This window comes from Saccoglossus kowalevskii, chromosome 4 (genome assembly GCF_978046115.1).
Source record: "Saccoglossus kowalevskii chromosome 4, keSacKowa6.1, whole genome shotgun sequence".
Classification (NCBI taxonomy): Eukaryota; Metazoa; Hemichordata; class Enteropneusta; family Harrimaniidae; genus Saccoglossus; species Saccoglossus kowalevskii.
In genome coordinates this window covers 20,762,043-20,775,189 of record NC_140644.1, presented here as the reverse complement: position 1 = coordinate 20,775,189, position 13,147 = coordinate 20,762,043, and the positions used below count along the sequence as shown (strand labels likewise).

Below are 13,147 nucleotides of genomic sequence, written 5' to 3'. Positions count from 1 at the left end.
TTCTTTCGACCCCATTTCGTTCACTTTCTTTGTCTTGATTTGCATTTTCAATTTTCTGATTGGACACTATTGTCGTTCTCAAAAATTTTGGCGCCTCGCTCTAATTATATATTCATCACGCCATCACACCTGTGAATGGCCGTCACGGTGAATAAACTATTTTGACGTAGCATTATGTTACTCAGAGCACGTTCCCAATTTCCCAGTAAATACTAATATTTATTAAATGATACAGGCTGCGAATTAACGCACGGGTTTTATTCACGCTATTTTCACGGGGTGTAGGACTATAGTCGTTTTGTGCCACTAAAATATCCACGAATAGCATAGAACTTCAACGCTTCGGCTTCTTTCCAACTCTTGTCAATCGTGACTGCAGTATTGTACCTTGTACCGGTTTTGTCGTAGCATAATTTCACTCAGTGCACGTCCCCAATTGCCCAGTAAATAAGCATATTTATCGAATGATAAAGACTGCGAATTAACACACGGGGTTTATTTTCGCGGGAGGTAGGACTAAAGTCGTTTTGTGCCACTAAAATAGCCACGAATATATAATAGAACTTATCCGAACGTCGGGACGATCGTACGAGTACTAGTCGTAAACAACCCACAACACATCCGTACATAACTATTACAAAGTAATGGGAGTAATAATAACAAAATCATTACTTTTATTCTCTAATTGCATTCACAGCAATGTAAGATTTCAGGTCGATGACCTGTTCAATTCTCCATTAAATAAACGTCATGCGACGCCGGCTAAAACTAGTCATCAGGGGATACACATTCGGATAACCATTCAGATGAACTAGTACTGACGCCAGGCAGTCAGTAATTTTCGAGCCCAGTGGCGTACGACAAAGTTGAACACGTCTACCAACGATTCCTTGGGAATTTGGTTTACATTCCAATTTATGATTTATATTCTCGGCTGGCAAAATATGGCGCATCACACCGTTAACACGCCTACCCTGCCCTACCCTACTCTACCAAATTATAATATCAATGTAGTTTGACCTCAGTGTACCACGCACTGTTAACATGCTTTGATGCCGCTGTATAACCCGCGTGTTAACTGAAGCCTTAATGCCGGATTCTTGGTAAACAACGATTCTTGGTAAACGACGTCAACTACTAGTACATTTCCTTTAGCAGTCAACATTCTCTAATGTACATTTCTGCTCATGCTTTGTGCATATTTCAGAATTCTTGCCTCTTGTTGAAAAATACAATATTGAAATGGCGTCAAAAAGTAGCTCGTCAAAGTAACTATAACAATCAATACTCAGAACTGTATAGTGTTTTTAGTACATTTATTTATGTCATTACATTACTCTAAAACATGTTGTATTCCAATATTAAAGATATCGCTGCCAATTAAACGTCGACGATTTTGTTGAAGAACGAGCATAAATTAATTTGGATTGTTAAGGACATTGAGAGGACAAATGAAAATCAAATCCAAACAAAGTCAAGATCGTACAAAGAAAAGTGGTATTATGAGATGACATATATCAATACATAATTTTATGTTACTGTCTATACACTTGTCACTGGATATCATTGGATATCACGCTGTGCTGGTAATTCCGGTATATAAAATGACTTTATGAATAGTAAATTACATTACGTCATGATTAGTGACGTCATTGAATCAAACAATATACAGCCAACTAATACTGTGTCCTACAAATTAAATTAGTTCAAGTTAGCCCATAATTATTTATCTTTCTTTACAAATTATATATGGTCATTCTACATTTTATTTTAGTCTTCCATGTTGTCAAGGACTAGCGTCTAGTTGTATAAAGTAAATATTATTATGAAATGATTTTAGATGGCATTTTAACAGATGCATTAATCCATGATTATGTAACTATAAGCGCAGCTCATTGGAGAACAAAGTTACAGGGCACGCCAAGTTTATTTTATTTGGATTAAGAATGACGAGAGACGGATCAGAACACGCATCTAATTATTTTGTAATTGCCGATGACAAATGTACCAAGGCCCAATCATCGATTTTTAACGTTATATACAAACATTAAACGTTACATATGCTATTTGGCAACAACGAGAAGGCGGGTCTCTTGACGGAAGAGCTAATTAATTCTAACAGTGCCTCAAAGGTAGATATGATATCCGAAACGCCCACCTCCCCATTTATACAGTCCATCGCCATCCTGCGAAATATATTAGTATATTCAGTTTGTGTCGCCATAGTGTGGGGTGATCCTCGACACATCTGCAGCCATTCAAGCTGAACCATCAACTGACCAATCTGTTCGACGTCATATCTGACACTGTCATCTGCAAGTACTTTAAACTTCCCCTTTGTAGTGTTAATACGTGCCCTGGTATCTCTAGTAACCTGTAATAACAATGCACAGGACACGGACTGTTACTATGGGAACAATCGTTTTGTGTCCACCATATTTTATACCACCTGTGTTGTTTTCTGGAAAGGGGTTACTTAAAATGTCTAAGTTATGCACTTTTCCTGATACATTAATGGTAAATTATGTGTAATAAACCTAATATTATTTACCAATATATTCTTCGCTTTAAGATTGTTATATGAGAAGCCACTATCGTGAATTGCGTGTACCCCCTTCGCTATATCCAAGACTACTTGAACTATTTGTTCAGGCGACAACTCTGTTTTGTCCAAACTTTGCTCCATCTTCGGCATTAAAATATATAGTGTGTCGGCGTCTGGCATCCACCAACCAACTACAGCAAGTAAACTGTCGTTTTGTTTGAGCGATCTGAAGAGAGATATACAAAACATAATTAGCATACAACTTAATAATAAAACTCATTCATGAGTCTAAGTTTGAAACTTGAGTCGGGGATTATGAAAAAATACTCTCTCGAAACGACCCTTTTCCAAGTCAATCTTAACAACTATTAGTTTTCATTAAGAATACAATTACTTACGAGTTATGGTATAGGCTCACTACAGTATCGTTCCATGCTGGCCCACTTTCTCGCTTCATTACCCTAATTATATACCCACCGGGGTTGTCCGTCGGAATATGCCACCCACCGGTGTAATCATACAGCCTGCTATGTCGCCCACTGCATAATTCTTGCCCAAGCCGCAGTCTGTTATTTTCCATGTCAAACTCTATCGACTTCATACCAATTTCTATGTCAGCAACTCGAGGTAACAATAATGCTCCCACCATAATCGCGTGCTGTAAGCTCAGCAACTGTCGCTTCCGTGCTTTGGCCAATGTTTGTAGCAATTTCATCCTTGTCTCGTGAGAGTTTTTAACGACTTGCATAAATCCGAAAATAACTATATCAGTTACCACATCCACGTCAATTCCGGTGATGAGTCGCCCTGCAACTTTTAAGGGTTCTTCCTTCTCGTTTTCTGGAATGCTTTTTGCAATTTTATGTATGCATTCTAAGCCGAACACTTCACGGAACACTGCCAGCAGTGAAGTCTTCGCGGCACTTGAGAATGTTGTGCCTAAATCACGTATTCCTAACATACAAATAATGTCATCTTTAGTCATAACTTCGTCTGCCACAATCTCGGCTATTTCAGTAATTCCAGTACTGATAATATTATTCATCTCCTTATAGGACGCTTCTTTAACTTTGCTTCTAAAAGTGTCAATAATGCCGTTTAATAATACTCCTTTCATCACATACGTGAAATAGACGACTTCTAACATGTCCGGAGCTACGTCATCAGAGAAACACTTTGGGAGAAGTAAGAGAAACGTGAACGTATTAACAAACAGTGCTTCCAATACTAACCGATCTGCATTTTTTTCAATCTCAACTTTTACTTTCTCAATAGTTTCCTCAATCATGTTCTTAATTCGATCTCTCATCTTCTCCAATATTCTGTTTAGGGAGTAGAATATTGTGTTCCCAACATCCATTGCAAGTTTGACTTGATGCTGCTGATTCATTTGGTCGGACACCAATGAATCAGTTGATTTAAATTGTGCGAGAATCTTGTAAGGTGCTAATACCGATTTTAGTCTGCGAACATTTGCCTCAACAGGTGTAAGCACATATTCATTAACACGATTTTTCAGACTATTAATGAATGTTGCGAAATTGGTGATGTGCATTCCTTCGCATTGTTTCTTCCGTCTCGCTGCTCTAATGTGTTTCATCATTAATGTAAAGTACATCTCCCCATCACTTCCCGTTCCGATCAGGTTGTAAAGTTCGAGACTACTTAAAATGGGTCGCGTTTTTTCTTCCGATGTTAGGTGAGCCCTTCTATGACCGCTTTTGTTCGGCGTTTTAACTTCGTCATCACTTTCATCAGAAGAAGCGTCCATCGATTCTGCTGCGTTGTCGACATCAGCTTTGTTACATACATAGAACAAATGGGTGTCCGGTAGATTTTCTTTACAGTACTGAATTATATCTCGATCCTTATAATAAATGAAGAATACATGTCCACAAAGTTATGCGATTTCGGGCAACATGACCTTACTACAATCATACTTTGTCAATCAATCAATAAATCAATCAATTTAAACCTTGGCCGTTTCACAATCCGCGACGAATCACCTCTAGACATGGGCAAAACAAATGTATTTGAGGTTGAGGTTGCGAAAATTTGAAATGAAATCTCACATAAATATATGGCTTTATATCACCCACGTGTTATAGCCGACATCTGAAACTATCAGATAAGATAATCGAATTAATATAATTTCCCAACAACAATTAAAGAAATAATGTGTAAAACGACGACGTTTTCGACTTATTTTGCGATAGTCAACCATTATGTAGAAGTGTAAATCAGCTTGCACGGACCAATGCAGATTGCCAGGATTTGTATTGCATAGTATGGAGAAAATTGTTACACTGTTACTTAATATATTGCATAAATCGTATACCACTTTATTTTCTATATTTTTTGTTTTGTTTCCATACTGAGTACAGTCACAGTCTTAATCCTAATTGCCCTTCTTGTTTCTTTGAGTTCGATATTACATTTAAATTGTTTAGACTGGCATTAGTTAATTCAGTGACACAATAAGAATAAAATAATACGATGAAACTCACTGCAGGCCTGAATTGCATATTGGCATCTATGACATACACCAGTAATGGGATCGTCCGACGTAGTTGCGTTGTGACCACTGATATTACGTCATTCAGTGATTCAGTACCTGTACTTGCAGGAAACTCCAGGATTTCCAATCCATGTTGAAGAAGTGGGTCATCAAGTCCAATTTCCACCACAGAGTTGTGTACGGACTCAGCTTCCTGACGCACAATCAATTTTCCGATTGCCGCGGTCACCGCTGCTATGTTGTCTTTAGTGTCAGGCAACGGTATCTTAGAATCTTCAACTTCCTTATTCTTAGCGCCGAGTCGTTTAACGTACGACTTCTGACTGTACTTCAAGAATACAACACGGCAATCAGCTGCCATTTCCGATACGGGCAAAACATCGTAACCCAACAGTTCATTGATCAGGGAACTTTTTCCTGAATTCCGCTCACCCATGACACCTAAAGTAATACGCTCGTGCAACTGCTCATCGGTGGGCAGATCAGTTTCTTCATTGGATCCTAGCAAGCGCTGAATCTCAAGCTCCAGTTGTTTTGTGCTTGCCTTTAGATTTTTCAAATTGGCACGCCGTAGTTGGTGATATTTCAAAACGTCCTCCATCTTGTCCCCAATGTTTTATACTGCTCAACGTTTAACCATCATGACATGTGTTACGTGCATGCGTACATGTCTCCTTTGATCCCACAATTTGCATGTTTGTATTGCATAGGTCATTTATCTGTTACCATATAAAAAATAAGAAGTCAGAAGCTAATGTGAGTGTCAGGTCACAGTATGATTATATATTAACATTATAGAGATATCACTGACAATGTGTATACACAATTGCAATGGCCGACATTGTTGAATATTGAAAACGTACGAGGGGCGTTCAATTAGTAATGCCCCTGACCCACTTCCAGTTGTCTGATCTAGGTGAAATTCTGCATGTGTAATGATTCTCTGTGGGTTATGTTGCTAAAACAGATCTGAACTTATTGTGGTTTCTGATTTACAGGTGTTTAAACAGAGTCAGGTGTGAAATGGAGCCAGTTGAGTGTCGTGCAGTGATCCGGTTTTTGTATTTGAAAGGCATCTGTCCGTCAAGTTGAGGAAGCCATATTGGAAGATCGATGCATTACTGGTTGCCAAATAGCTCACGAGGTCAAGATTAGTACTGGGTCTGTGGAAACTATCATTCATGACCATTTGCATATGCATAAGAGGTCTGCCTGATGGATTCCTAGATTGCTCACACCTTTCCAGAAGCAAGAACGCGTTGAATGCTCGAGGACATATTTGGAGATGTGCCAAGAAGATGAGTCAAAGTTTTTCAAAATGATCCAAAAACTAAAGCCCATTCATTGCAGTGGAAGCACTTGGCTGACCACCTCCAAAAAAGGCAAGGGTGCAGCCCTCCGCTGGCAGGGTCATGCTCACAGTCTTCTGGGACCAGGAGAGAGTAGTGTTGACAGATTTCCTGGCAAAGGGTACCACAATTACAAGAGCCTATTACGCTTCACTTTTGATGAAATTAAGAGAAGCTATCAAAATCAAGAATAGTGCAAAATCAGCAAAGGTATCCTCCTCCTGAAGGGAAATGATCCGGTCCACAACTCGCCTGTCGCCAGATCAGAAGCACGGGCATGTAGCTATGAAATCCTCCCCCATCCCCCTTACTCTCCTTACCTCGCACGCTCTGACTTTCAACTCTTCCAGCCAAGAAGTTGTTTTTGAAAGCAAAGCGTTTCCAAGATGATGCAGCATTGATTTAAATAAATTAAATAAACGTCATGCGACGCCGGCTAAAACTCGTCATCAGGGGATACACATTCGGATAACCATTCAGATGAACTAGAACTGACGTCAGCCAGTCAGTAATTTTCGAGCCCAGTGGCGTACAACTAAGTTAAAATTGTCTACCAACGATTCCTTGGGAATTTGGTTTGTATTCCAATTTATGATTTATATTCTCGGGTCATCAAAATAAGGCGCATAACACCGTTTACACGCCTACCCGACCCTACAAAATTATAATATCAATGTGACTTAATTTGACCTCAGTGTACCACGCACTGTTAGCATGTTTTGATGCCGCTGTATAACCCGCGTGTTAACTGAAACCTTAATGTCGGATTCTTGGTAAACAACGATTCATGATAAACAACGTCAACTACTAGTACATTTCTTTTACAAGTCAACATTCTCTAATGTACATTTCTGCTCATGCTTTGTGCATATTTCGGAATTCTTGCCTCTTGTTGAAAAATACAATATTGAATGGCTTCAAAAAATAGCTCGTCAAAGTAACTATAACAATCAATACTCAGAACTGTATGGTGTTTTTAGTACATTTATTTATTTATGCCATTGTTTACACTCTAAAACATATTGTATGTCCAATATTAATTTAAATATCGCTGTCAATTAAACGTCGACGATTGTATTTGAAGAACTAGCATAAATTATTTTTGATTGTTAAGGACATTGAGAGAAAAAATGAAAATCAAATCCAAACAAAGTCAATATATGACAATGAAAAGTAGTATTATTGAATTGACATATATCCATACATAATTTCATGTTTCTGTGTATACACTTGTCACTGGATATCATTGACCACGCTGTACTGGTAATTCCAGTACAAAAAATGACTTTATCAATAGTGAATTGCATTACCTGATGATTAGTGACATCATTGAAAACAAACACTATACAGCCAACTAATACTGTGTCCTACAAATTAAAATTTTTTAAGCAAGTTAGCCTGTAAGTATTTATTTTATATGCAAATTACATATGGTCATTCTACGTCTTATTTCAGTCTTCCATGTAGTCAAGGACTAGCGTTTAGTTGTATTAAAAAAATAATATCACTGATTTTGAATGGCATTTTAACAGATGCATTAATCCATGACTATGTAACTATAAGCACAGCTCATTGAGGAACAAAGTTACAGGGCACGCCATATTTATTTTATTTGTATTAAGAATGAAGAGACACGGGTCAGAACACGAATCTAATTATTTTGTATTGCCGATGACAAATGTACCAATCATCAATTTTTAACATTATATACAAACATATGCTATTTTGCAACAACGAGAAGGCGGGTCTTCTGGCAAAAGAGCTCATTCATTCAAACCTCCTTTGTAAATTTGTAAATGCGATTCCAGACCCCTTAGGTACCAGGGGAATCGCCCTTCCACAGTTGGCAAAATAGCCACTCGGTGACATTTAACAGTGAGTGCTACAACAGTGCCTCAAATGTAGATATGATATCCGAAACGCCCACCTCCCCATTTATACAGTCCATCGCCATCTTGCGAAATATATCAGTATATTCGGTTTGTGTCGCCAGAGTGTGGGGTGGTCCTCGGCACATCTGCAGCCATTCAAGCTGAACCATCAACTGACCAATCTGTTCTACGTCATATCTGATACTGTCATCTGCAAGTACTTTAAACTTCCCTTTTGTAGTGTTAATACGTGCCCTGGTATCTCTAGTAACCTGTAATAACAATGCACAGGACACGGACTGTTACTATGGGAACAATCGTTTTGTGTTCACCATATTTTATACCACCTGTGTTGTTTTCTGGCAAGGGGTTACTTAAAATGTCTAAGTTATGCACTTTTCGTGATATATTAATGGAAAATTATGTGTAATAAACCTAATATTATTTACCAATATATTCTTCGTTTTAAGATTGTTATATGAGAAGCCACTATCGTGAATTGCGTGTACCCCTTTCGCTATATCCAACACTGTTTGGACTATTTGTTTGGGCGACAACTCTATTTTGTCCAAACTTTGCTCCATCTTCGGCATTAAAATATATAGGGTGTCGGCATCTGGCATCCACCAACCAACTACATCAAGTAAACTGTCGTTTTGTTTGAGCGATCTGAAGAGAGATATACAAAACATAAATACCATACAACTTTATAATAAAACTCAATCATTATGAAAAAATACACTCTCTAAATATAACGACCATTACCCAAGTCAATCTTAACAACTATTAGATTTCATTAAGAATACAATTACTTACGAGTTATGGTATAGGCTCACTACAGTATCGTTCCATGCTGGCCCACTTTCTCGCTTAATTACCCTAATTATATACCCACTGGGGTCGTCCGTCGGAATATTCCACCCACCGGTGTAATCATAAAGCCTGCTATGTCGCCCAATGCATAATTCGTGCCCCAACCGCAGTCTGTTACTTGTCATGTCACATTCTATCGACTTCATTCCAATTTCTATGTCAGCAACTCGAGGTAACAATAATGCTCCTACCATAATCGCGTGCTGTAAGCTCAACAACTGTCGTTTCCGGGCTTTGGCCAATGTTTGCAGTAATTCCATCACCGTCTCGTGAGAGTTCTTAACGACTTGCATAAATTTGAAAATAACCGTATCAGTTATCACATCTACGTCAATTCCAGTAATGAGTCGTCCTGCAACTTTTAAGGGGTCTTCCCTCTCGTTTTCTGGAATGCTTTTTGCAATTTTATGTATGCATTCTAAGCCGAACACTTCATGGAACACTGACTGCAGTGAAGTCTTCGCGGCACGTGAGAACGTTGTGCCTAAATCACGTATTCCTAACATACAAATAATGTCATCTTTAGTCATAGCTTCGTCTGCCACAATCTCGGCTATTTCAGAAATTCCACTACTGATAATATTGTTCATCTCCTTATAGGACTCTTCTTTAACTTTGCTTCTAAAAGTGTCAATAATGCCGTTTAATAATACTCCTTTCATCACATACGTGAAATAGACGACTTCTAACATGTCCGGAGCTACGTCATCAGAGAAACACTTTGGGAGAAGTAAGAGAAACGTGAACATATTAACAAACAGTGCTTCCAATACTAACCGATCTGCATTTTTTTCAATCTCAACTTTTACTTTCTCAATAGTTTCCTCAATCATGTTCTTAATTCGATCTCTCATCTTCTCCAATATTCTGTTTAGGGAGTCGAATATTGTGTTCCCAATATCCATTGCAAGTTTAACTTGATGCTGCTGATTCATTTGGTCGGACACCAATGAATCAGTTGATTTAGATTGTGCGACAATCTTGTGAGGTGCTAATACCGATTTTAGTCTGCGAACATTTGCCTCGACAGGTGTAAGTAAATATTCATTAACACGATTTTTCAGACTATTAATGAATGTTGCGAAATTGATGATGTGCATTCCTTCGCATTGTTTCTTCCGTCTCGCTGCTCTAACGTGTTTCATCATTAATGTAAAGTACATCTCCCCATCACTTCCAGTTCCGATCAAGTTGTAAAGTCCGAGACTACTTAAAACGGGTCGCGTTTTTTCTTCCGATGTTAGGTGAGCTCTTCTGTGCCCGCTTGTGTTCGTCGTTTCAACTTCATCATCACTTTCATCAGAAGAAGCGTCCATCGATTCTGCCAAGTTGTCGACATCAGCTTTGTTGCAAACATAGAACAAGTGGGTGTCCGGTAGATTGTCTTTACAGTATTGAATTATATCTCGATCCTTAAAATAAATGAAGAATACATGTCCACAAAGTTATGCGATTTCGGGCAACATTACCTTGCTACAATCAGATTTTGTCAATAAATCAATCAATTTAAACCGTGGCCGTTTCACAATTCGTGACGAATCACCACTAGACATGGGCAAAACAAATGTATGTGGGCGGAGAGGTTGAGGTTGGAAAAATTTGAAATGAAATCGCACATAATTATGGCTTTATATCACCCACGTGTTATAGCTGACATCTGAAACTACCAAAAATAATCGAATTAATATAATTTCCCAACAACAATTCAAAAAATAATGTGTAAAACGACGACGAGATATTGACTTATTTTGCGACAGTCAATCAGCTTGCAAGGACTAATGATTTGTTGCATAGTACAGAGATATAGAAAATTTTTACACTTAATGTGTAAATCGTATACAACTTTATTTTCTATATTTTTTTGTTTTTGTTTCCATACTGAGTACAGTCACAGTCTTAACCCTAATTGCCCTTCTTGTTTCTTTGAGTTCGATATTACATTTAAATTTGTTAAACTGGCATTCGTTAATTCAGTGACACAATAAGAATAAAATAATATGATGAAACTCACTGCAGGCCTGAATTGCATATTGGCATCTATGACATACACCAGTAATGGGATCGTCCGACGTAGTTGCGTTGTGACCACTGATATAACGTCATTCAGTGATTCAGTACCTGTACTTGCAGGAAACTCCAAGATTTCCAATCCATGTTGAAGAAGTGGGTCGTCAAGTCCAATTTCCACCATGGAGTCGTGTATGGACTCAGCTTCCTGACGCACAATCAATTTCCCGACTGCTGCGGTCACCGCTGCTATGTTGTCTTTAGTGTCAGGCAACGGTATCTTAGAATCTTCAACTTCCTTATCCTCGGCGCCGAGTCGTTTAACGTACGACATCTGACTGTACTTCAGGAATACAACACGGCAATCAGCTGCCATTTCTGACACGGGTAAGACATCGCAACCCAACAGTTCATTGATCAGGGAACTTTTTCCTGAATTCCGCTCACCCATGACACCTAAAGTAATACGGTCGTGCAACTGCTCATCGGTGGGCAGATCAGTTTCTCCTTTGGATCCCAGCAAGCGCTGAATCTCAAGCTCTAGTTGCTTTATGCGTGCCTTTAGACTTTTCAAATTGGCAAGCCGTAGTTGGTGATATTTCAAAACGTCCTCCATCTTGTCCCCAATGTGTTACGTGCTTGCGTACATGATCCCCTAATTTGCATTTGTATTGCATAGGTCATTTATCTGTAACCATAGAACCATAGTCAGAAGCTAATGTGAGTGTCAGGTTACCGTATCGCTGACAATGTGCAAACACAATGGCCGACATTGTTGAATATTGACAACGTATATACTCTCCTGATGTCACTCGTATTGTATATGCAGAGCTTTTTATGTCACTCGTAATGTATATGCAGCCTTTGGTATCGTTGTTGATGTATATACAACGTCCGATATAACTGATGACACATATATTGTAATGTATGTACATTGGTATATACCACTGATAGGTGTATATACCACTTGTAGTGCATGTACAACATCCAATATCACTTGTATATACAATGGTCGATATGATTGATAATGTATGTGCAATGGTATATATCACTGATAAGTGTATATACCACTTGTAATGCATGTACAACATCCAATATCACTTGTATATACAATGGTCGATATGATTGATAATGTATGTGCAATGGTATATACCACTGATAAGTGTATATACCACTTGTAATGCATGTACAACATCCAATATTACTTGTATATACAATGGCCGATATGACTGATAATGTATGTGCAATGGTATATATCACTGATAAGTGTATATACCACTTGTAATGCATGTACAACATCCAATATCACTTGTATATACAATGGTCGATATGATTGATAATGTATGTGCAATGGTATATACCACTGATAAGTGTATATACCACTTGTAATGCATGTACAACATCCAATATCACTTGTATATACAATGGCCGATATGACTGATAATGTATGTGCAATGGTATATATCACTGATAAGTGTATATACCACTTGTAATGCATGTACAACATCCAATATCACTTGTATATACAATGGCCGATATGACTGATAATGTATGTGCAATGGTATATATCACTGATAAGTGTATATACCACTTGTAATGCATGTACAACATCTAATATCACTTGTATATACAATGGTCGATATGACTGATAATGTATGTGCAATGGTATATACCATTGATAGGTGTATATACCACTTGTAATGCACGTACAACATCTAATATCACTTGTATATACAATGGTCGATATGATTGATAATGTATGTGCAATGGTATATACCACTGAAAGGTGTATATACCATTTGTAATGCATGTACAACATCCAATATCACTTGTATATACAATGGTTGATATGATTGATAATGTATGTGCAATGTTATATACCACTGATTGGTGTATATACCACTTGTAATGCATGTACAACATCTAATATCACTTGTATATACAATGGTCGATATGATTGATAATGTATGTGCAATGGTATATA

General features: G+C 38.0%; 1 protein-coding gene across 1 annotated transcript; it reads right to left on the bottom strand.

Annotated features, from left to right (window-relative positions):
* Positions 1-1,299: 1,299 nt before the first annotated feature.
* Positions 1,300-11,785, bottom strand: LOC102803300 (uncharacterized). Its single transcript, XM_085498302.1, has 9 exons — positions 11,168-11,785; positions 9,100-10,568; positions 8,733-8,952; positions 8,296-8,555; positions 7,299-7,353; positions 5,053-5,664; positions 2,944-4,412; positions 2,552-2,771; positions 1,300-2,374 (listed from the first exon to the last, which is right to left on the bottom strand). The coding sequence occupies exons 1-9, from the start codon at positions 11,777-11,779 to the stop codon at positions 2,048-2,050; spliced, it is 5,244 nt and encodes a 1,747-aa protein (XP_085354428.1). The 5' UTR covers positions 11,780-11,785; the 3' UTR covers positions 1,300-2,047.
* Between the last annotated feature and the right edge of the window lie 1,362 nt (positions 11,786-13,147).

Bases quoted from the DNA above. Each gene is read 5' to 3' on its own strand.
- LOC102803300 (XM_085498302.1), bottom strand. From the start codon at position 11,779: ATGGAGGACGTTTTGAAATATCACCAACTACGGCTTGCCAATTTGAAA. The intron at 8,953-9,099 runs GTAAGTAATTGT...ATCTCTCTTCAG, and splicing joins GTGAGCCTATACCATAACTC to ATCGCTCAAACAAAACGACA. The intron at 2,772-2,943 runs GTAAGTAATTGT...ATCTCTCTTCAG, and splicing joins GTGAGCCTATACCATAACTC to ATCGCTCAAACAAAACGACA.